The sequence below is a fragment of the Chrysochloris asiatica genome, unplaced genomic scaffold (genome assembly GCF_000296735.1).
Source record: "Chrysochloris asiatica unplaced genomic scaffold, ChrAsi1.0 scaffold00018, whole genome shotgun sequence".
In the NCBI taxonomy this organism is placed as follows: domain Eukaryota; kingdom Metazoa; phylum Chordata; class Mammalia; order Afrosoricida; family Chrysochloridae; genus Chrysochloris; species Chrysochloris asiatica.
Window position 1 is genome coordinate 27,664,007 of NW_006408536.1, and position 25,952 is coordinate 27,689,958.

A 25,952-nucleotide genomic window follows, 5' to 3' on the forward strand; every position below is an offset into this window, starting at 1 on the left:
ATTTGCACAGAAATATGCAGTAGTCAAAAGGCTGGCAGTTTGAATCTACCCAGAGATGCCTCAAAAGACAGAGCTGGCAATCTGTCCCTGAAAAGTCACCCTTTGAAAAGTCTATGAAGCACCACTCTATTCTGTACACAAGGGGTCGCCATGACTTGGAACTGACTTGACAATGACAAGGTCCAGGTGGGGAAACATAACCTACACTAAAAAATCCTAGCCGTCCAAGGAAGACACCACCTCCCACAGTTTTGCCCACGTCCCATGGGTAAGACAGGAGGAAGGGGAGGAGAAGTAAGAGTTCACAAATGCAGCCAGGTCTTGATTTTCTCTGTCAAATGGAGCTCAATAAAAATAAGTACATCTAAACGCTTTTGAACAAATGAAGAAATAGACTGGGTTCTGCTATCACCTTTTAACCCAATACTTATGAAAATATCTTTTAAACCAAGATACATATGCAGTGTTTTCCACTAACCTATGGAGTTAGGATTAGAAGCCACATATATGAAGAAAAAAAAAAAAAATGGTTGAGCTAAAGCTGGTCTGAGGGACTGATAAGTCTACTGGAAGGATGAGAGGAGGGAGAGGAGTCAGAGGAGGAGGTGGCAAAGAGATCTAAACTAGCTGCGAGGATAAGGAAAGTCAAAATCACCTATTCTTAATGAATCACATCGTTATAACCATCTGTAATATTGACAATGTCACATTTTAAATGCACTTGAAATTTGATCATATGCAGCAAGGAGCTAAACATATATGAGGATCCACTATTTTGTATTGCATCAGACACCACTCTCTGATAAAATCGTGGACGAGCACATGCTAGAATTCTGCTACAGCTCTTTCCATGGGAAAAAAGAAGCAAGCAGAAAGCAAGATTTAAAAGACCTTCTTACCTTTTTCTGGCTTCTTCATACTGCCAGTTAAGTCGGACTCGGTCTACCAGTCTGGTTTTATCATCAAAGACAAACTTTCAGGAACAAGAAACAGGGGTGGGGGGAAGAAAACATATATTAAAAACATATTTTAATATGACTTGCTAAACCCTGAAAACATGATGCTGAGTGAGATAGTTCAGACACAAAAGGACAGAGATTATGTGTCCTCACTTACAGACACTAATGTTTATTAGTAGTTACCGGGGCAGGTGGAAGGGAGGAGGGACGGGGTCTCTTGCTTCAGGGGCACTAGGTTTCCGTTTGAGACGATGGAAGACTGCTATGAATTGGTAGTGGTGGTGGGGGGCGGGGTTTGCACAAATTTGTGGATATGTCACTGAATTGCACACACTTCAAAATGGTTAAAATGACAAACGCTTTCAGATATACATACAATATATGTTTTGAAAACATATTTTCAAAATAGAAAACTCATTTCAACTCAACCAACAATGAAGAATATTCTTTTCTTTCCTAGAAGGAAACCCACTAAATAATACTCTGCAGAGACCTCTGGCTGGCAGGGATACCTTGGCTTTCCTCAAACTGTGTTTTTTGGTTTTTGTTTTTAACAGAAGTGCATTCCTCTATTGTATAATTCCAAGCAACAACAAATGAAGATTTAAAAGAAAGAGGGATACAACGTTGATGAACTTTGAAAACATTATGCTGAGTGAAAGAAATCAGATCCAAAAGGCCACACAGTTTATGACTCCAGAACGAGTGACTAGAGAGAGACAGAAAGCAGAGTAGTAGTTGTAAAGTGCTGGGGGCTGTGGGGGATGGGGAGTGACTGCTAATGAATGTGTGCTGTCTATCGGGGATGATGAAAATGTTCTGGAACTAGATAGAAGTAGTAGTTTCACAATATTGCGAATGCACTAAGTGCCACTGAATGGTGCACTTTAAACCGGCTAATGGCTGCTTTTATGTTATGTGGATTTCACCACAATAAAAACAAAACAGAAAATGGAGAATTACTCAGTGAAAGTTGACACAAAAGTAAAATATTCCATCCCATATTTGGTAGCTCAGTCCCACGTTCCTCAGCAAATCGAGGACCAGGATGTTCTACTCAGGATGTTCACAAGACCTGAAGAAGACAGGTTAGCTGTATAAAGTTCTCCATGCAAGGTCACAAAGCATATTATAGGATGAAAGGAAAAAGGAGAGAGAGCAAGGTATGGAAATGTCTGGGATTAAGGAGTATCACTCAGGAGTTTGAATTAAAAACTGAATCAGAACATGACCTATAGTTGTACTTACATATTTTTCATACCAATAGCACGGAAGTGAACCAAATTCCTATATAAAACCAAAAGGACCTGTTCAGGAAGTCACGTAGCTCAATCTGGCTATCTCTTCCTTTGTTCTTGAGACTAGCTGACAACTGCATTTTCAATCACCTGGCTCCATCGGTAGATTTCACATTTCCTAGACTATATTCAAAAGGGGCTTCAAAAAGTTTGTGGAAAAATTCCATTTATATTTGAACTCCATTTTTTACTAACTTTTTGAAGCCCACTTATATTAGATGCACTAAGTTATTTTTTTTATTATGGTAAATATATATATGTAACAAAACATTTACCTTTTCAATACGTTTCACATGTACAATTCAGTGACATTATGTTCCGTGTGTTGTACAATCATCATCAATATGCACTTCCAATGTTCCCTTTCACCCTCACCTACAGCTCAGAGTCTCCTAAGCAATGAGTCCCACTCCCTCCCTCCAGCTAGGCCCTGGTAACCCTTAACAAACCTTGGTCTCTATACATTTGCCAAGTCTAGGTCTTTGATTACATAAGTGGGATCATACAAGATCTGCCTTTTTGTATCTGACATCCAACGTCATGTTTTCAAGGTTCATCCATATTGCAGCATACATTAGGACTTCATTTCTCTTCAGGGCTCTGTTGTATGGACAGACCACATTTTGTTTATCTATTCATTGATGAAGGAGCTATGGTAGTGTAGTGATTACAAGCTGGGCTGCTAACCTCAAGGTCAGTAGTTCGAAACTATTCTGTGGGAAAAAGATGAGACTTTCTGCTCCTGTAAAGATTTACAGCCTCAGAAACCCTATACAGGGTTGCTCTGAGTGGGAACTGACTCCACAGCACATAAACCATTCATTGATGGGCATTTAGGTTGTTATAATAACCCCATATCAACAAGCATTTGAAAATATCCTACTTCATTGATTGTTGTTGTTGTTGCTGTTAAGAGCTGTTGAGTCAGTTCTGACCCATAGTGACCCTGTATAGGGTCTCCGAGGAGTGGCTGGTGAGTTTGAACCATGACCTTGTGACCTAGTGACTCAACTTTAACCAATGGAATACAGCAAAGGCAATGGGACGTCACTGCCGTGAGTAAGTTATAAATGCTTGGGACTCCCATCTTTCTAGCACTCTTGATTGCATTCTCATCTTGCAAGCGCTAATGCAGCAAGTTGCCACATTGGAGAGGTCCACATGGTCTTCAAGGAGCCTTGGTAACACAGTGGCTTAAGAGATGGACTGCTAACAGCCAGGTCAGCAGTTCCAACCTACCAGCCATTCTGCAGGAGAAAGATGAGTCTTTCTGCTCCTATAAAGATTTACAACCTCGGAAACCTTCAACGGTCACCATGAGTTAGAACTAACTCGGTGCATACCACCACTACCTCCACCACCACCATCACATGGCCTTCAGTCCTACAGTCTGTGAGGAACTGAATCTTGACCACAATCATGTGAGCTTGGAAGTGGGTCCTTCCCTAGTCAAGCCTTCAGATGAGAGCTTATCCCAGGCACCTTGATTGTAGCCTCATGACAGACCTGAAGCAAAGGAGCCAGTTCAGACTCCTGACCCAGGAAACTGTGAGATTAAAGTGTATTGTATTTGTATTAAGCCACTGGGTTGTGAGAGAATCTGTCATGTGGTAATAGCTAACTGTAGACTCCTAGTGTAGCACTGTAGGATCAGCACTGGACTGCAAACCACAAGGTTAGCAGTTCAAACTCACCAGCTGCTCCTCAGAAACCCTGTACAGGGTTGCTATGAGTCAGAATTGACTCGACAGCACTTAACAACAACAACAACAATAGCTAACCAATCCACTAAGCTAAAGCCTTTGGTACTTTTTTTTTTTTAAATAACAAAATGGAAAAGAAAGTATAGGGGTTTACATGTCAGAGAAATTTGACACATTGGACTGCTGCTAACCACAAGGTCAGAAATTCAAATCCACCAGCCACTCACTCCAGGGGAGAAAGCTGAGGCTTTCTGCTCCCGTAAAGATTCACAGCCTTGGAAACCCTGTGCAGGGTCACTGTGTATAGGAACCAACTCAATGGCACACACCTACCACCACCTGGAAACCAGACACTTCAGTCTTCTTATCTCTAAATAAGGATGGGAACAACTATTTAAATGCAGCTGGATGGGAACAACTATTTAAATGCAGCTGGATGGGAACAACTATTTAAATGCAGCTGGAAGCCCCCCCTCCCCACTGCGGGGGGGGGGGGGGGGATGATAAGCAATGCTAATGTACTGCTAGCATTACTACTACAACAACATAAACAGCCACTGCCCACTGGGCATTTGGAGACCTGGGTGCTTCAAACCCTCGAGCCACTCCACAGGAGAATGATGAGGCTCTCCCCGCTCCGGTCCAGATTTACAGTCTCAGAAACCCTACACAAGGTCACTATCAGCTGGAATCGTCTTGATGATAACGGGTTGCAGCTTGGGTATCTAAATCATTAGAGCCTTCATGCTTAACTGTTTCTTGAAAACTAGTTAACAGTATCTCAATTCCAATTTTAACCTTATGACAAACCTTCCCAACCCTCCACTCCAGAAGAAGCCCTAGGCACCGACAAGCAGAGTTCACTCCTGGTGCTCCCATGTGTTACAGAGTAGAACCGCTCCATAGGGTTTTCTTGGTTGTAATCTTTATGGAAGGAGACCACCAGGTCTTCCTTTTGTGGTGCCCTCGGGTCAGTTCAAACTGCCAACCATTAGGTTAATTGTTGTTGTTATGTGCCATGGAGTCGGTTCTGACTCATAGTGACCCTGTCTGTACAGGGTTTCTGAAGCTGCAAATCTTTATGGGAGCAGAAAGCCTCATCTTTCTCCTGCGGAACAGCTGGTAGTTTCGAACTGCTGACCTTGTGGTTCGCAGCCCAATTTGTAACCACTATGCTAACAAGAGCTCCTTTAACCTTATGATAAGAAGCAATAAATTATTCAAAGAATTCAACCAATTTTGTACTTCTTTCCCTAACTCGGAAATCTTTAGACAAAAGGTTGAGACAAATGAGAACAATGAGTGGAAAATTGAAATTGGGATGGTTCTAGAAAAATCTATGATCTAAAGAGTCATTATTTATTATATTATATTAATATAATAAGCACTATTTGCTATAACTTTGAAATATTAGCTAATTTAAAACCCTGAGTAGCCCATCTTTTTTCTGTCTTCTGCATTCCACTGATATTTCATTTTTATTTAATAAGCCCTAAGGAAAAAGAAGCAGAGTCCTGGTGTGGTGCTGTAGGATAAGCATTGGACTGTTAACTGCAAGGTCAGTGGTTCAATCCTACCAGATGCTCCTTGTAAACCCTATACAGGGTCACTATGAGTCAGAACCGACTCAATGGCACTTAACAACACCAAGGAAAAGACGACCAGACTACTCTCCCACGTGGTACTATGAACGTCCCCTCACCGACATTACAACAGCAGTTGTTTTTAAATGCTCATCACTCAGCTTCAAATAGTGATTGCCAATCTTGGTTTTTTTTTTTGGGGGGGGGGGTGTAATTCAAGGCTTTAAAATGTATCAAAAGGGGCATTCTGAAATTCTTCTAACTCTCACACAAAATTAATTTTAATTCAATTTCCTGAGATTCTATTAGAGGTATAAGAAAAAATATTCAAGTATAAACCCAAGGGTGGCTCAATTACAACAAGCCTTTAGAATTCACTGATTGAAGCCAAAGATCAGTCAACTATGCACAGGTCAGACCACTTGTGTTTGTAAATAAAGTTTTATTGGCACACAGCCACAGACATTCATTTACAAACATTCATCTGTGGCTACTTTGGCACGACTGCGGCAGAGCTGAGTAGTTGCGACAGTGACCACACAGCCAAAAATATTTACTATCTGGCTCTTGATAGAAACAGTTTGCCGACCCACACTCAAAAAAGTCATGTTTGTCAAGAAAACATTTCGACTGAACTCTCAAAATGATTCTGCCACTTGTAAGAATCCAAATCACAAGGATAGAGGCACTAAGCAATTGGATTGCCTCCTATGCTACTACTGAATTTTCTCAGCTGGATCTGCGACCCAGTATTTTCTCTTCAAACTGAACTGCACAAAAGCCAAAATAATTCTGACGTGAAAATGGAAAATTAAACAAAGTGAGTGATGGCAACACAAAAGCTGCCCTCTTCTCTCTCAGCAACCATGGATGGCTCCTCTCCCTGGGTGAGCATACCTCTCCGATGATGTCGGTCTGAGACCCAGCATCGCAGAACTGTTGAGGTAAACAAGAATCGCCAAGCGTGCCTGGATTGGGCGGGAAATCTTGGAGCGAGTCACTCAGAGAGCAGCTATTCTTGAAGCCATCGGTAAGCTTAGCCAGGCTCTAGAATAGAATGAGACAGGGAAGGAGAGATGTTAATGTAGATCTTTCCCTAAGAAGGAACCTTTCTGTTTTGCTTCCAGGTCTGCTACTTGATTGCCAGAGAACTGTCCCACCGTGACCCATGACCCCCCATTCCTATTTGATTAAAAAGAAATATTTTTCACCACATGCACCTTTTAGAAGATTCTTAAGTTATTCACACTTGATAGTGATCGAGTTATCCCTGCAGCCTGGGACTCAATTAGAGAACAATTGTGGGACCATTTTCACTATTTCTTAAACTTTCATTAATATTTACTAAAGAAAAACATGAGCACTTCCATCTGAGACTTTCTATCAGTGAATGAGTCTGAAAAACATCAGTGGCCGCTAGAGATCTTAATAGGTAGACCACACAGATGATGAAAACATCTCCCAGACAATACGCACATATTTTTTAAGCTGATTTTTCATAATTCTGCACAGTCAAAAGTAAAGACATATGGAGTGCAACCAATTGCCGCAGAGTCAATTCTAAACCATAGCAACCCCCAATGTGTCAGAGTTGAACTGTATTCCATGGGGTCTTCGATGGCTGGTTTTTCAGAAGTAAATCTAATAATTCATCATTTGTTTATCATGACCTGGAAAGGCTATTTGCAAATACAGGTTTCTATACTGTTAACGCAGTCCACTGTCGTGATGACTTCAGGAAATATCGACAGACCCAGTGTTTATTTGTGCATTTGTCTCACTGGGCCTCTGAGTCTGAGCCGGCACATGGTCCATTCTACAGAATCTAGACAGGCCTTCTGGGCACAGGGGTTCATTTAGTGCAGTGAGAGTAAAAGAAAAGCCATCACTGAAATGTCTGAATGCATTCCAACGTCAAGCAGAAAGACCAGCAAAATGGCAAACGGTCCATAAACCCAGCTACGTAACTTTAATGATTTGAAACATCCACATGGGGAACACTAGGTAGCCACATCAAAGGAAATGAGCAGCTCCTGGGTACACCTATGGGGAAAAGCAGGGGACAGTTTGGTCACATGAGTGGGCGAGTAGAAAACTGTGTGCAGAATGCTGAGCTGTGTGGGAGGGCAGCTGAATACACATCCCTACTCCTGTCTGTCCATCTGTCTGCACAGATAGGGGAAGAGTACTTGATCCGTAAAAGTCATCAGTGGGTGGGAGAATGGGTGACATTAAGACTTCTTACCAGAGACCTTTTCCATTACTTTGATGTTAAACAAAGTGAATGTATTATCTATTGCTGTGGGTTGAATTGTGTTCCCCAAAAAGATATGAGGAAATGTGACCTTATTTGACAACAGAGTCTTTGAAGAAATAATCAAGTTAAGATGAGGCCATACTGGATTAGAACGAGCCCTAACTCCAATGACAGTGTTCTTACAAGAAGAATACATTTACACACAGAGACCCACTAGAAGAAGGTCATGTGACAACAGGGGCAGGAGCAGGAGTGATGCATCTATAAGCCAAGGAATGCCAGGACTACCAGCAATCACCACAATGTAGAAAAGGCAAGGAAGGGTTCTTCCCTGGAGCCTTCCAAGCGAATGTGGCCCTGTTAACACCCTGACTTTGCACTTCTGACCTCCAGAATTGAGAGAAAATAAATTCCCATTGTTCTACGCCATCTAGTTTGTGGCTTTTTGTTATGGCAGTCCTAGAAAGCTAATACACCTATCTAAAAACATAAGCACGTGCACATATCTGACACACTTGGCTGTAATTTTTACAGAGCCAGGTCTTTCTCCTGTGGAGACGCTAGGTGGGTTTGAACCACTAACCTTTCACAGTTAGCAGTTGAGTGCTTAATCATCTGCCCTACCAAGGCTCCTTTACATCTAGATATATAGTTATATAGATACTGGTGTTATTAAGTGACATCATGTCAGTTCCGATTCATATAGACCCTGTATAGATAGAGTTTCTGAGAAGTGGCATCTGATGGGTTTGAACTGCACACCTTGGGGTTAGCAGTTCAGCGCTTATCCTACAGCATCACACCAAGACTTTACATGTTGTTAGGTGCCGAGTCAGTACCAATTCATAGCAACCCTATGTACAACAGAACGAAACACTGCCTGGTTCTACACCAACTTCCCCATCTTTGCTGTTTGAGCCCATTGCTGCTGCCACTGTGACAATCCATCTTGTTGGGAATCTTCTTTTCCTCTGACAATGTCTATAGCTGTTTCTCTTCATTTTGAGTTGTGCCCCATCAGTAAATGACGGTCCCGAAGGCTTTACTCCATTCGCATCATCATGGTCAACTTTACCTTGAGTAGGCAACTCTTTCCCAGTCATATTGTTGAGTTTCTTCCAACCTGAGGGGCTCATCTTCCGGCACTATATCTGATAATATTCTGGTGCTTTTCATCATACTTCAATATTCAAAATTTTGGTGCTGAGAGTGTTCCATTGCTATGCATAAGGTTTTCAGTGACTAAATATTCAGAAGTAATCCATCTCTCCTTCTTCCTAGTCAGTCTTTGCCTGAAAGCTCAGCTGAAATGTGTATACACCGAGGGTGACCCTGCTGGCATTTAAAATACCTGTGGCATAGTTTCCAGAATCATAGCAACACGGTATGACCAACTGAACTCTCTACATATATTTGTTGTTACTGTTAAGTGCTATCAAGTTGGTCCCAACTCATAGCAACCCTGTGTATGGTTTCCAAGGAGCAGCTGGTAGGTTTGAACTGCTGACCTTGTGATTAGCAGTCCAGTGCTTATCCTACAGCAGGACACCAGGAGTCCTATATATTTATAGCCATAATGAAAATACTGTATCTTTTACAAGAGAATATATCTAAAACATAAAAGGACGTTTGACAAGCCAAGTGACAGTGGTTCTAAGGAGCAGCCACAGCCCTGCCTTTCACCTGCATCAGGTCCCGCCTCTCCTTCTCGCCTGTACAAATGGCTTTCTTGATGGTCCGGAGCTCACTCATGATGGCCTGTGCCTCGTCCAGCTTATAGTTGGTGTGAGTACTCGACATTTTACGGTCAATCCTGGTTAAGAAAGAAAAGCAAATGTCATTCCACATAAGATCCTTATATTCCATTAAACAATCCCAAAAGTATCATAGAAAGGTGAGAGGATCATTAAAAAAAAAACCAAAGTTTTGGCAAAAAGAGAAATAAAAGCCCATAAAACCCTCTTTGCTTGTGGTAAGTGCAAAGAAACAGGACTCGCCTGGGTGGACAATTTCCTTTGCTCTTTAAGCAGCAGGTGAGAATATTCCAATTGGGATACCCATGTTCTCTGCTAGTGATAAGGCAATAAGACAACTGCCCTGTATAATTTCCCAATATTGTAAAATCACTGAGAGTAGGGCTGTATCTTATTGTTTATCTCTAGCACCTAGGCTTGTGGTTTAAAAAAAAAATTATAGTAAGTAAACACACAAATGAACTTGCAATAATGGTGTCTTTAGCAAAAGCTGAAAAATTTTATGTCTTCTCTACGTATCTTTTCAATTTCATTCTGGTACTAATTCAGTACCTCTCTCCAACTCACGTCTTCAATTCTTGCATTCAAATATCTATCCATCCATGTATTCATCCATTTATCCTTCCTTCCTTTCTTTCATATTCCTATCCACTCATCAATATAACTATCCATCAGTCATTCATCCATTTTTTCCCCATTCGTCCATGTATCCATCAATACATCCCTCCAAACAACCATCCATCCAAATATCCATCCATCCACCAAAATACCCATCTATCCATCCATTCACCTGCTCATCCACCCATCCATCTATCCAATGCCTGTTTATGTCAGGATGGCAGGGGAAGAACACTGTACAAAACAAGATTTGAATCTAGTCTCAAAGGACGGTCAGTCTCCTGTACTGTGTCCTTTTTCAAGCCACGTTTACATCTTGAGTCTTAATAGTCTAGACCTCAGGGCTAAAGAACATTTTGCTCTAGAAAAATAACTTCTCTTCTACAAAATAATTAGCTGTATTCCAGGTTTGAGATACACCAGCACATAACATAGATTCTTGTTCTAAATGGATTTCTATGAGAACGGATGGAATTGTGTCCCCCCAAAATACATATCAACTTGTCTAGGCAATGATTCTCATTATTATGTAATTATCCTCTATTTTGTGATCTGATATAATTATCCTGTGTGCTGTGTATTCTCACCTCTATGATGTTAATGAGGTGGGATTAGAGGTGGTTATGCTAATGAGGCAAGATGTGCTCTACAGGATTAGGTGCTATCCTAAGTCTATCTCTACTGATATAAAAGGGATTAACAAAGTGAGCAGAAACATAGGGACCTATCATTGCTGATGTCCGATGGATCTTGGCTGAAAGCAGAGAATATCAGAACGATGCTTACCTATGCTTTATTGACTACACAAAGGCTTTCCATTGTGTGGATCATGACAAGCTATGGACAACATTGTGAAGTATGAGTATTCCAGAACACTTAATTGTACTCATGAGGAATCTGTACCTGGACCAAGAGGCAGTTGTTCGAACAGAACATGAGAACAATGAATGTTTTAAAATAAAGGTGTGCGACAAGGTTGTATTTTTTTCACCATACGTATTCAACCTGTATGCTGAACAAATCATCTGAGAAGCTAGGGTCTATGAAGAAAAATGTGGCATCAAGATTGGAGGAAGACTCATTAACAACCTGTGATATGTAGATGATACAGCCTTGCTTGCTGAAAGTAAAGAGGACTTTAAAACATTTACTGATGAAGATCAAAGAGCACACAGCCTTTGGTATGATTCCATCTCAATGTCAAGAAAACAAAAATCCTCACCACTGGACCAATGAACAATATTTTTATCAACGAAGTTGTCAAGGACTTCATTCTTCTTGGATCAACTATCAACACTCATGGAAGCAGCAGTCAAGAGATCAAACGACATATTGCATTAGGCAAATCTGCTGCACAAGACCTTTTTAAAGTGTTGAAGAGCAAAGATGTCAGCTTGAGGACTAAGGTGCGCCTGACCCAAGCCTTGGTATTTTCAATAACCTCATATGTATGTGAAAGCTGGACAGTGAATAAGGAAGACCGTAGAACTGATGCTTTTGAGTTATGGTGTTGGAGAATACTGAAAGTGCCATGGGCTGCCAAAAGAAACAAGAGATCCATTTTGGAGGCCAAGACAACCAAACTTCGTCTCTCATACTTTGGACATATTGTCAGAAGGGACCAGTCGCTGGAGAAGGATATCATGTTTGGTAAGGTGGAGGGTCAGAGAAAAAGAGGAAGACCCCCAACGAGATGAACTGGCCCAGTGGCAGCATCGATGGACTCAAGCATGGCCACAGTAGTGAGGTTGGCCCAGGATCGGGCAGTGTTTCGTTCTGCTGTGCATAAGGTCGCTATGGGTCAGTACCGACTCGATGACACCTAACAACAACAACACCAAACCACCAAGAAAGAAGAGGCAGGAGCAGAGTGCATCCTTTGGACCTGGGGTCCCTGTGCTACAAACCTCTGAGACTCAGAGTTAAGACTGATGCCAAGACACATGGAGATTTCCACAGGTACTAAAAGGAGACAAGGTCCTTCCCCCAGAGCTGACAGAGAAAGAACATCTTCCCTTAGAGCTGGCACCCTGAGTTTAGACTTTCTAGCCAACTCAATTGTGAGAGAACAAATATGTTTTGTGGTATTTCTGTTACAGCAGCACTGTTGTTGTTAAGTACTGTCTACTCAGTTCTGATTCATAGCAACTCGGTGTAGGGTTTCCACGATGTGGCTGGTGGGTTTGAACTGCCGACTTTACGGTTCAAACTGACCTTGCGGTCCAGTGCATTACCCAACAGCGCCAGCACTAAAGACTAAAATACTCATATGACCCTGAAAACCTGGATCCAAAGTCCTCAACTTTCCATCCACAAAATATCCTGGCTGGTGAGTTCGCACCACATCCTAGTGTTACCATTCACCAGCTGCGGGACCCTAGACAGGTGGTTCCCCATCTTTTCACCTCTGTGTCCTCATGGGGGTACTGAAAATATCTGTTTCATCGGGTGGGTGAGAGGAAATGCAAGGGAAGGGCTCCCGGAGTAGAATGCCAGGCAGGGAACATTTGCAGCGATGATTATGTCAAATCTACTCACTCATGCGGGAAAAGTCAATGCTGCATTTTATTATCATTAACCAATTCCCTGTGGCATGTATCACAACTCACAATAAAACCTGGCATGAGATGTATTGGAACAATCAGCATCCTCGGAATAAGAGAAGAGCAAATAAAATTAGCATTCACTCCTTGGGAATAGAGGGCACTACAGCTCGACAGCACAGCTACTGCTCATCAGGTATAAATACACTTTTATGTAGCCAGGGGATACAAGCTACCACCCCTAAATCCTAATCTCACCTGCTCCCCCAGGCAAGCCCAGAATGGCTCAAGCGTATAGTCCAAAATTGCTAAGACACAATTCTCTGATAGATCCTACAAGGAAGAATTCTTGACTTAGACATTTTTATCAAAAAGAAATGTATTTGTTTGGAAAAGGAGGGTGACAACGGCTGCACAACTGAAAGAATGCCGTCAGTGTCACTGAATTGTACGTGCGGAAATCGTTGAACTGATGTGTGTTCTGCTGTGGATAGTCTCAACATATAGCTTTGTGTTTTGTCAAGCACATGTATTTCTATGCACAAGAGAGATGCCGAAAGTTAAAATTAAAGAGTAAGAGTCTGGGATACAAGCATTGTTTTTGTTCTGCTCTCATGAAAGCCCTATGTCGGCTCCTTCACAAAACTATTCACTGGAAGGAACAATGTGGCAGCTTTAATACTTTGTATCACACTCAGGGGCACTGTGAGATTTAGCCATCAAATATAAAAACTGGTAGTCACAGTAAGGGCAGGAACAGTGGCAGTAATAGGAATATCAACCCTCTGAGTCCTGATGTGGCACTGTGGGCTAATGCGCTGGGCTGCAAGGTTGGGTTGAACTGCAAGATAGGCAGTTCAAGCTTATCAGCTGCTCCTTGGAAACCCTATACAGGGTCGCTATGGGTCAGAACCAACTCGATGGCACTTAACAACAACATATGTTTTTAGGAGTCCTGGTGTGATTCTGCAGGATAATGCACTAGACCTCAAGGTCAAGTTGAACCACAAAGTCTGTGGTTCAAACTCACCAGCTGCTCCTCGGAAACCCTATACAGGGTCACTACAAGTTGGAACCGACTTGACAGTGCTTAACAACGATACATTTTTAGGGTACACTAGTGGTGCTGTAGAATAAGTACTGGACTGCTAACCCCAAAGTCAGCAGTTCAAACCCACCAGCTGTTCCATGCGAGAAAGATGAGGCTTTTTGCTCCTATACAGATTTACAGTCTTGGAAACCCTACACAGGGTTGCTATGAGTCAGAACTGACTCAATGGCACTTAACTTTTCAAGAAACCCTGGTGGGACAGTTAGTTAAAGCACTTGGTTGTGAACCAAAAGGTTAGTAGTTCAAAGTCACTAACTGCTTTTTGGAAACGAGACTTTCATTTCACGGAGATGTTACCCAGTGAGCATGCTGTGTGACTGGCAGGTATAAAAGAAAGGGAACAGACCCAGAAGTCAGATCTCAGCTCTGATATAAATTAACTGTGCCACTCTGAGAAGTCTCAAGCTGTCAAGCTATGGATAAGAGTCCCAAACACAGATGCCTATTAGAACCATCTGTGTAGCTGAAAGAAATACAGTGTCCTGGGCCTCCTACAGGTAGAACTAGGAGATCTGTTCATTCATCGACCAGGTCCTAGAACCACCAAGCTAATGATTTGCTGATGGATGTTGTTTAACAATCATAATTAAACTGAGAGGGCAGTTGTAGTTCCATGGTAGAATTCTCACTTCCATGCAGAAGACATGGGTTCGATTCTGGGCCAATGCACCCCATGCACAGCTACAATTCATTTGTCAGTAGAAGCTTGTTTGTGTGTTGCTATGGTGTGGCATTGCAGGATAATACACTGGACTACAAGGTCGGCAGTTCAAACTCACCAGCCACTCCTTGGAAACCCTATACAGGGTCACTATGAGTCAGAACCAACTCAACAGCACTTAACAACAACAACAACAACAATGATACTGAACAGGCTTCTGTGGAGCTTCTACGCTAAGGCAGACTAGAAAGAAAGGCTTGGTGATCTACTTCCAAAAATCCATCAATGGTCCAGTGTCATTAGGTATGGGGTCACCATGGGTCAGGCCTTCTCAGCAGCAGCCAACAACTCAACTCACATGTTCTCGACACATTTCTAAATACCCTGTGACTTGGCAGTAGACAAGACTTGTAATGGAGAAGCATTTCTGCATTAAATTACTCAAGGACACAGTCCCACCAGAAAAAGACAAAATGTCTCCACTCCATCTGCAGTTAGGGAGTGCAGGGTGGGAGGGAGGTCCTTGCAGAGTGCTGTTTATCTCACAAGGATACCAGAAACTCCAAGACACGTGATGGAGGAACACACAAAGGAAAGCCCAGGTGTTTTTCCATTTTAGAATTTCTACGGAGAACAGAGATCGAAGAGTCTTTGACGCAAGGCAGAAATATGAGGCCATACGTCTCAGAGCACTAAATCTGCCAACAAAGTGGTCCAACTTTTCTCACATGGAAAATCTAGACTCACATATGTAATAATGTCCCCTTGAATTCATCTTCTGATAAAGAGCTTTCCAATATGTGTATTTTTAATTTCATGAACGAAAACACACCTAGTCTGATAAAGTCTGTCAAAAAGGGTCACACCATTTCCAGACAGAAAGTCTGAAGCCAGAAAACTGATTGTTCTCTAGCATCTCTGCTAACTGGATCCCCCTGCTTCTCTTAAATCAAAATGACAGCAAATAAATCATCACACGGTGTTAATATCCACCTAGAGCAATGATGTTTTACTGCATTAAATACAGTTTTCTCAAGTGCCTAGAAATAAATGCTAATCGAATAGCCATATAGGTTATAGACACACACCCATTGTTCAGGCTGCAATACAAAACTCTGACCATGTTACAGCTTGGTTTTATTCTTAAACATTATGTTTTATTTACTTACAGCTTTTAGGAGCTATAAATCCAGACAGTGTGACCATTAGGAACTCTCAGAAGGGATCCAGCAGCCTCTAGAGGCATTGTGTTATAGGATGGGAACTGTTGCCACACAAAGGAAAACAAGACCTGATTTCTGACAGAAGGGGGATCAGCAGCCCCCAGATTTAAGTCCATCAGTAGATACTGCAGAGCAGTCAGGAGAACGGAAACTCGAATGCCAGGCAAGGGGCCTGGGCGCCAGTGGTTACTCTACTACATGTGGCTCTGAGAACCTGAAGAAGGCGTTAAGTCTCATTTGAAAAAAAATAAGAATACTGGACTCAGGTTGTTTCTCCCGTTGTGAAGGTATCCTAGAGAGGGAGGAGAATGGGGAGGCAGGAGTAGCTAAGAGGGCTCAGAAACCCTCAGCCTTGCTTCAACAAGTAGCTCCCCTTTGTTCTGTCTATGTTCCACTTCCTTTCAAGTTGATGCTTACCAAGAGCAACAGTGGAAAAGATTCCAATGTAAAACAATAGGAAATGGATGTTCATAGCAGCATTATTTATGATAGCCAAAAGGTGAAAACAACAAAAATGTCCATCAACTAATGAATGGGTAAACACAATGTACTCTGTTCCTACAATACAATATTGTTTCACTGTAAAAAAGAATGAGAAGGCTCTGAACTCATGGAAAGAGAAAGGCTGTGTGCTGGCGGCCAGGAGGCAGGCTTGCAGAATGTATCCTTTGGTGGTTTAAATTATTATATATGCCTGAGTTTTTTTGTGTACACCACCCTACTCCTCCCCTCCCCCACCAAAAAAAAACAGAACAGAAGGAATGGAAGTAAATACTGTTGAATGATGATGCATGGAGGAGAATGTAATCATTGCAATGAAACCATGGTGTAAAGCTGACATTCTCCCATGTAAATGATCACTCAGTTCACGATAAAAAAATAAAAATTTTAAAAAAGAATGAAAAGCTGATTTCTTAATACAGCATGGATAAATCTTGAAGACATTACACTTTGTGAAAGCGGCGAGTCACAAAAGGTGACATGTTGTAATGATCCCATTCATAGGAAATGTCCAGAATGAGGAAATCTAAGAGACATAGAGTAGATTAGTAGTTGCATTGGAGGATGAGGGGCTTCTTTTTGAAGTGATGGAAATATTCTAAAATTGGCTATAGTGCTACTCACATGTATCTGTGAATATACACAAACCACTGAATTGCACACTTGACAAGGGTGAATTCTATGGTAAGTGAATTCTATCTCAATAAAGTTTTATTCTGAAGTGTTAAAGCCATGAGATAAAATTACCTCAAAGCTCTAGGTATCTCCGACATGCCATCAGAACTATTATTATACAAAAATAATTAAATCTTATCAAGTGTGAGGTTGGATACAGGACCAGGCAGGGTTGTGTTCTGTTGTGCATAAGAATGCTATGAGTCGGTAACAACTTGAAGGAGCTCTGGTAGCGTAGTGGTTACGAATCGGGCTGTGAACATCAAGGTCAGCAGTTCGAAATTACCAGCTGTTCCACGGGAGAAAGATGAGACTTTCTGCTCCCGTAAAGATTTACAGACTCGGAAACCCTGTACAGGGTCGCTGTGAGTCGGAACCGACTCCACGGCACATAACGACAACATCATCAAGCATCTACGAGGTCTTTGCTGTGTGTTTTATGGTTGTCATTTAATCCTCTCAACCATCTTAAGGATAAATGTAATTACCTTAGATTTTATAATGAATAAATCGAGGCTCAGAGAAACTAATGAGCTGACACTCAAAGGCTCAAAGGATCTAATTCCACATCTCTTGATTAGAAAATCTGCATCAAATCACAATGTATATAACGCTTCTTATTACCATGTATACAAAATTGCCATCCATCAATGCAGGCTTGGTCCATGTGCTTTCTGAAGTGTCAGGTACATTCCTATAACTCAAACCACTTCTGTTTTTCAATCTTGATAAATTTTCAATTTATATAAACAAACTTCAAAGGAAAGGCAACCTTTCCTCTATCACTTCTGTAAAATTTACTTATCTGAGAATTCTCTCTTCTTTGAAAGTCCTGTACAACATTATTTAAGTTCAGAAGGCATGCTCAGTTTCTTGGTATTTGCTAAAATAACACCGTATTCAATTTCCTGTAGAAAATCACATGTATGGCTACCAAAAATCTATCTTATTCTAATTTTAATTAAGGTTCCAAGACAGTGCTTACATGTCAAATAAAATGATAGAATATGGATAACTGCTCAATCAGAATAAAAGCCAGTATTGATTAAGGATTTAAGAGATTAGTGGGAAAAAAAAAAAAAAGAGAGAGCGAGAGCGAAGAAAGAAATGGTGTGCAGACATACCTAGTTTTCACTTTTCAACCCTTATTTTGAATCATAGCAACCCTGTACAGGGTTTCCAAGGAGCAGTGGTAGGTTTGAACCACCAACACTGCGGTTAGTAAACTAGTGCTTACTAAACCAGTGCTACAGTGCCACACCAGGACTCCTGACACTTAAAGTAGAGGTCTCCAACCCTGCATTTCTGTCTAATGGAAGACCATCCACACAACCAATCAAATTTTGTCCCAAAGTACATAGGTGTTCTTTATGGTTGGGTTTTGAGAGAAATGGATTAAAGGAAGCAAGTTCATCTTCAAATGTTAAAGACACTATAATAATTGAGAAGACATCTGAGAGAAGTTTATCATCAACCTCTTGCTCACAGAGTTTCCATGGCAGTTACTCAATTTAAGATGTCAAGAGAGCTCGGCTGGAAAATTAAGAGTAAAACAGAATGACTTTTTAGGCTCACATCTTGATGAAAAAGGCTGCCAAGCCTCTAACTATACTGCATGTTAATACCAGATTAGAACCCTAAGGAATGTGGAAGGCTTTCTTACAGCTTCTGCCTTTTGACCAACAGCTCCTGCAGGGGGCCTTGAGAGAATCTCCAAGAGCTTCCGGCAAGCCTTCGATCAATAGCAGGTCCCACAGCAGGAATACTGCTCTTGTTGTTTAGCCCCCAATTTTGTAGGCTTTGCTGTTTGTTATCTGAGTCTTACCGATGTTTTCACATGGGTTATTATACCTATGTGCTATGTTAATGATATGTTAATTCCTTGAAGCCTGTTCTTTGAATAATCCCATTCTTGTCAGAAACTACTAAATCCCCTCCAATATAAAACACTATTTCCAATATCCAATAATGCCTCATTCCAGGATCAAATGCTCAGAAGTGTGTAGTCGCTGTTATGTAAGGAAACAAATGGATTTAACTTCATTCACACTACCCCCACAGGGAAGCTAATCAAGCAATTAAAAGGTCTGAAGCAAAGCATTCAACCCAATGGTTGAAAATGTACCTCAGGGAAACTGGTTATTAGAACATTTGCTTAGCATTCTTTCTGTCAGCAGTAATAAACAGATGTTGTTAAGTGCCATGGAATCAGTTCCAACTCATAACCCTGTGTAGGGTTTCCTAGGAGCAGCCGGTGGATTTGAACTGCCAACCTTGAGCTTCAAACTGACTTTGCTGTCTAGGACTCTACAAGGCCAAATACAGTATAAGACAAAATTTTAGAAGAGAAGGAAATGCTAGAGGGCATTTAAGACCGTTGTTGCTAGCTGCTGCTTCAGTCAGCTCCTGACTGTTGACAACCACATGCACAGTGGGAGAAAACACTGTCTGGCCCTGCTCCACCCTCTCGGACTGACTGCAGACTGATTGTTGTATGGGGTCCTTGGCTGACTTTTGGAAGTAGGTCATCAGGTCTTTTTCCCTAGTCTGTGTTAGTCTGGAAGCGCTACTGAAACCTGGTCAGCTTCATAACAACATGCTAGCCTCCGCTGGCAGATGGGGAGTGGTCTCGTAGGAGGTGTGCTGGCCAGTAAGGCAATGAGGCTGCTTTACAGAGACCTCCTGAGAGCCTCACAAACTGGGCACAACTTTGGTCCAAAGACAGATCTGCCCTTACCCAGAGGGTCACAGTGTCCAAGCATTAAGGGCTCTGTGCCATGGCTACCAACAGAAGCCAGTGGGGCTCCAGGCAATTCGTCCCCACTAAGTGCACCATGAGCCCAGACTGTTCAGGGTCCTCAGGAAAGGCCAACTAACAAAGGGGAAAGAGAGAGGGTTGAGTAGGCATTCAATGCCTAGGGCCTTCTTATGGCAGTGAAACTCTTCTGCATGATACTGTCCTGGCGGACACGTCATTATGCATTTGTTACAACCAGAGGACTGTACCCGAATGTAAACTATGAACCCTATAATACTGTTTCAATATTGGTTTGATTGCAACAAATGTACCACAGGAATGTTATAAGCAAGGTACTATTAACAATAGGAAGAGCAGATATATGAGAACACTCTGAACTTCCAGCGTAATTTTTCTAAAAAAATGTTGTTAAGTGTCGTCAAGTCGGTTCCGACCCATAGCAACCCTATATAGGGTTTCCGAGGAGCGGCTGGTGAGCTTGAACCACCGGCCTTGCAGTTCAAATGGCTTTGCAGTCTGGCGCATTAAACCACAGTGCCACACAGGTACTGTTAAAAAGAGTAATTTCTTAGGCCCGATGGTGAGACATTTTAAGGAAGATTGAGCAAGAGACAGAATATGATAAACAGAGCTTCTTTTTTTTTTTTTAAATGTAAGGTGATTGATTACACAAGAGTCTTGGCAAGATCTAATTTCAACAGAGACCTATGGGAAGGGAGGGAACAAGCATGCAAGTATTTTGGGGAAAGAACGTTCCGGGCACAGGTACCCACGCGAAAGGTAGGAAGGTGCCTGGTACACTGGCCAGTCAACAGGGAGGCCAGTGGAGTGAGAGAGGGGGAAATCAGAGGGAGATGAGGTTGGGACTGGAAGCCCAATCAGCTAGAATCTGAGAAAGAAAATCACAGGCGGGTCACAGCAGAGGTTACATTTGCAAAGCATCCCAGGGGCCAACATGTGAGACTGGCGGTCGTGGTGAAAACTGTGTAAAGGGATAAGATTTCAGGTGTGCAGCCATCACACACTATGGACAACTTATGAGGTAAACAGGAGGTCAAGGTGGTGTTGGCCCACAGTGTCTTTCACCACCTGTTACTCAGGGACTTAACAGGCACATGAAGGAGAAAGGCATCAGTGTGTCACGTAATCCTGGGACACGCACAGTTCAGCAATGTCAATGGAGCTTACAGACCACAGGACCATTCAGAATCTGACGCCAGGTACATTCTAGACCACAAGGAGGGAGCTAGAGAGGAAAGTCTCCTCACACCTAATTGGCGTGCTTTGTGGATTACCTGTTTGGGGAATGTGTACATCATTGTCCTGACTCTTCCCCCTTTGCCTCTGGCTGCCAGTAGCAAGTGACATTAAAATAATTTTACAAAACAATCTTCCAAACCTTATGATCAGGAGAGTCCAGCAGATATTTCACTGGGAAAGAACAGTCCAATTTTTCTTAACACATCAATTACTTGTGCTTTCAATAACAGTTTCATCAAGTATTTCATACAGTGGATCTATATCCTGAAGACTTTCATAAATGGCCACAAGAGAAAAGCAAATAAAAAACCATCTTGAGATACTCTTTCTCCCCTATCAGATTCAAAAGCCTGGCAATGCACTTTGTTGGTAAAGCTGGGGAAATGGAAACACTCCTTAGTTGGTTGTTGTTGTTAGATGCCATCGAGTCGGTACCAACCCATAGTGACCTTATGCACAGCAAATGAAAACACTGCCTGGTCCTGGGCCAACCTCACTACTGTTGCCACGCTTGACTCCATCGATGCTGCCACTTGGCCAATCCATCTCGTTGGGGGTCTTCCTCTTTTTCTCTGACCCTCCACCTTACCAACCATGATATCCTTCTCCAGTGACTGGTCCCTCCTGAAGTATGAGAGACGAAGTTTGGCCATCTTGGCCTCCAGGGAGCACTCTGGCTGCAACCTTTGTTGGTGGTGGGAATAAAAATTGGTTTGACCCTTGTGACGGTGAATTGTATCTGTTAGCTTGGCTGGGCTGCAGCATCCAGTTGCTTGGTCAAATACTAGCCTAGATGTTGCTGTGAAAGTATTTTATAGATGTAGTTTAACATCTAGAATTCGTTGACGTTAAGCAAAGCAGATTACCCTTGATAATTACAGATGGGTCTCCTCCAATCAGTTAAAAACCTTAAAAGCAAAAGCCAAGGCTTCCCAAAGGAGAAGGATTGTGGCTCAAGATGACAACAAAGAACTTCTACCTGAGTTTCCAGCCTTTTGTCGGTTCTACAAATTTTAGATTTTCCAGCCCCCACAATAACATGAGCCAGTCAGTTCCTTATTAATATCTGCCTCTTCTGTCTCTCTGGAGAACCCTGAGAATACTCCTGCAGAGGGGAATTGGACAATATCTAACAATACCACAACTGCACTTGCCCTTTAACCGAGCAATATCCTGGAAGATACACATGCAAAACATTAAGTGAACCACTGATGGAAAAGGTTACATAAGGGAGCTTCAAAAGTTCGTGGGAAAATTCCTTTACTTTTTCATTCCATTTTTCCAGGAACTTTTTGAAGCTCCCTTGTACATGAATACATGAGGTTGACAATATTGCATGTCACTGAGAAGGTTCTCATCCCAAAGGAAACAACCAAACAGCATGTGCCTCCTGGTGGAAGTAATACCCCAACCTGCAAAAATATTCTTGCCAAGGGAAAAAAAAAAAAATCAAGCTTGACGCAGATCAAGCCTCTGGTGTGTATAAATAACAAGAGAAAGGGGAATATGTTCAATGACATCATGCAGATTCACAACCAGCAAACTCCACAGTGAACAAAATTCTACCAAACCCCAAACCCACACCTGTGGCTGTCCAAGTCAATTCCGACTCACAATACCCTATAGGGGGCAGAGGAGAACTGCTCCCAGGACTCTCTACGGCTGTCATCTTTATGGGAACAGCCAGTTCATCTTTCTCCATGGGTTAGCACACTTAACCACTGCGCCAGCAGGGCTCCTGGGAAATGCTACACGAGAAACAAATGAGTTTCCTCAACAAATTTTGAGGTTTTTTTTTTTGGGGGGGTGGGGCAGAGAAGTGTGTGCATCTGTATTAGAATCTTGATTCCAACAAACCTAGAAAATGTGAAAATTTCCTGGGGAGATGGTGATATTAAGTGTACCTCAAAAAAAAAAAAAAGGTCTGGCAACATACTCCTGCAAAACCACAATCACTGAAAACCCAATGGAGCACACATAGGATCACCATGAATGAGAACTGAGTGGTTGCTTGGTTGGTAGGTAGGTATATGTGCTAAGGGTATTGTAGTTAAGTTTTTAAAAAAGTGTCCACAATTTTAGGAGATACATTTCTCTATTCAGTATGACTCTGGGATTTGCTTCAAAATAAAGTCCTGGGAACATAGGAGAAGGGAGGGGTAATAGACAAAACCAGACTGGCCATGTGCTGTTAATTGCTGAAGCTAGGTGAGAAGTAAGTGAGGTTTTCATCCTGTTCACTACTCTTTCTGCTTCTGTGTATGTCAACATTCCCCATCATTGCAAGTTTAGTTAGAGAGTGAAATGCTTCAGACAAAAAAGCATAAATGTTGTGTGATCTCACTTACACGAAAGACCTAGACTAGGCAAATGCATAGAGGGGCCTGGGGGCCAGGAAAATGGGGAGTTATTGTTGGAGGGCTACTTAGTTTGTTTGGCTAATGGAAAACTTTTGGAAATGGATAGTGGTGATGGATGTACAATATGGGGAAAGCAATTGTTATCACTGAACTGTAAACAGTTTAAAAATGGTTGAAATGAAAAACAATTAAGATCATGGCAATTTTTATTATATATATTTTATGACAGTGACATTTTGAAGTTTATGGTGTGGTGCTGTGGGTCAATGCACTGGACTGCAAAGTCACTTTGAACCACAAGGTCAGGGGCTCAAGCTCACCAGTTGCTCCTCGGAAACCCTATACAGGGTCGCTATGGGTTGGTCGGAACTGACTTGACTGCACTGCACAACATACACATACACACACACACACACGTACATATTCTACCACAGCCCAGAGTGTATGTCTATGACCAGCTTCTCTCATAACATATATAGATTTGAAAAAAAAATAATACAAAAGGTTCTTTTTTCCTCACTTGGACCCAAGCAGAATGAGGGATCCCTGGCTAGCCAGGAAATCTCACCAAGATAAACAAGTTGAGTTTCAAATGTTATACACAGCCAAACTCCTGGTGAGGTGCTCTGGGAAAGAATACACTGGATATTCTGGGAAGCAAGAAGAGCAGAAACATTTCTGGAGGAAAACATAGGACCTTCACCTTACGTTGATATGCACAATCAAATCAGAGAAGTCCACTGGTGTCTAAGAGCTCATCTGCTATCTGTAATTCTAGTCAGGATTTTATGGGTAGAGGTGGGGTGGGTTAATCACATTCTCCTTGCTTAAAAATTCTTTTTACAAATTGTGAAGAGATCATCTAAATTTGCATGATTATATCCACATGTAGAAGTCCAATCTTTTTTGATCTCAGAAAAATAACGTTACTCTCACAGACTGTGTAACTCCAAGGAAGGCTAACAGATTATTTTTCGCTTACAAAGAATTTTAAGAGTAGTGTAAGTGTCAGTGTGTTCTCTCCTTCCTGTGAGGTGGTGTAACAGAATAAACTAACCACACACAGCAAAAATTCAGTGTTTGACAGAGAGAAAACACATCACTCAATGGAGCCGGGGCGATGTGCAGATCAACCACTGGTTCTGGCAGCTGCTCAGTCTGGAAAACCTCTATGCCCCATCACACTGCTGGGTGTGGGTCCCTCAGGACCAAGGCCAGGTCCAAATCCTTACCCCATGCCCTTCTCAAGGGAGGCCGCCCCAGGAGCTCTGGCAGGCAGGAGGATACTCCCCTTGGCAAGGGCCAAGTTCACTGTCACTGCTCCCAAACGTGGGAGTTTACTAATGAAAGTAGCAAGAGAAGACCAAGAGCACTAACCCCTTGCTTTGCCAGTAGCACAACCCACAGTCCGCTCTGGCTGCCAGTGTAAATAAACTTCACACTCGCCCTGCACTGGCTCTTGCTTCCTGCTCCATTACCTTGAAGCAGGGCAGCCACCCTTCCCATCCTCAACATTACTGAAACGAAAAGAACACCTTCCTAGTCATTTGGTGGGGAAGGGGGCTTTCAAAGTCATCTCAGCATTGCATAGTTTCTTTTCTACATCAGTCAATTGGAGGCTGATTTGGTGATAACACCTTTGTCTTCAAAGGAGGACAATGAAGAGGGCCAGATGATGAACTCTAAGCAAAGGAGCTCATATGCATGTGAAAGCTGGACAATAAATAAGGAAGACTGAAGAAGAACTGATGCCCTTGAATTATTGTGTTGGTGAAGAACACTGGCTATACAATGGCCCATCAGACGTACAAACCAATCTGTAGTGAAAGAAGTCCAACCAGAATGCTCCTTAGAAGCAGGGATGATGAGACTTTGTCCCATGTTCTATGGACATCATGATCGGTAAAGCAAGAAAGGCAAAGACCCGTGATGGGATGGGCTGATGCAGTGGCTGCAACAGTGGCTCACACACAGCACAGGACCAGGTAGTATTTCATTCTGTTGCAAATCGTAGGGTCACTGTGAGTTAGAACGGACTCTACAGCACTTAACAACAAGCAAAGGTGTAGCCAGTGAGCCATGTGCCCATTGATAAAAGCTATCTCCAGAAGGAGAAAGCACCAGGTTTGGCTCCCCTCTGTGGCTTGGAGTCCTGCACAGCCTCAGGCTCTTGTGAAACTACCAGGAACCATTCTTCTCTCTCCCTCGGAGCTTCTGTGAGCAAGGATGAAGTTAGCTGCAACCGTCAGCACTCAAATTACGTGTGATCTATAGCTGAGGCATTGGTGGTTCCACGGTAGAATTCTCCCCTTTCATGAAGGAGATCCGGGTTCAATTCCTGGTCACTGTACCTCATCTGACAGTGGATGTTTCCATGTTGCTATGATGCTGAAGAGATTTCAGTGGAGCGTGTAAGCTAAGATGGACTAGAAGAAAGGTCTGGTGCTCTACTTCAAAAAAGCAGCCAATGACCCAGGGGACTAGAACAGAGTGTGAAGCAGCCAGCTGATATAAAGTGAGGGGGGATGCACATGAACAAACACCCACACTTGTAGACAGTACCCATCTGACCTGGCCTCAATGGCTGGATGATCAGAACGTGACTGGAGGAAGAAAGAAGAGGGGAAAAAAAAAAAAGAAGTAACCTCTATAAGTGGATGATCTTGACCTATGCTGTGGATGCAGTAT

At 42.3% G+C, this 25,952-nt stretch overlaps 1 protein-coding gene across 1 annotated transcript in view; it reads right to left on the bottom strand.

Moving 5' to 3' along the window:
- The window catches only part of WWC3 (WWC family member 3), a 145,812-nt gene that overhangs the window by 45,850 nt on the left and 74,010 nt on the right, over positions 1 to 25,952 (bottom strand). The window contains exons 6-8 of the mRNA XM_006835645.1: positions 9,484 to 9,613; positions 6,441 to 6,590; positions 900 to 973 (exon numbers count right to left, since the gene is read on the bottom strand). Coding sequence (XP_006835708.1) covers positions 900 to 973; positions 6,441 to 6,590; positions 9,484 to 9,613 — 354 coding nt within the window. The remainder of the gene's footprint in view (positions 1 to 899; positions 974 to 6,440; positions 6,591 to 9,483; positions 9,614 to 25,952) is intronic.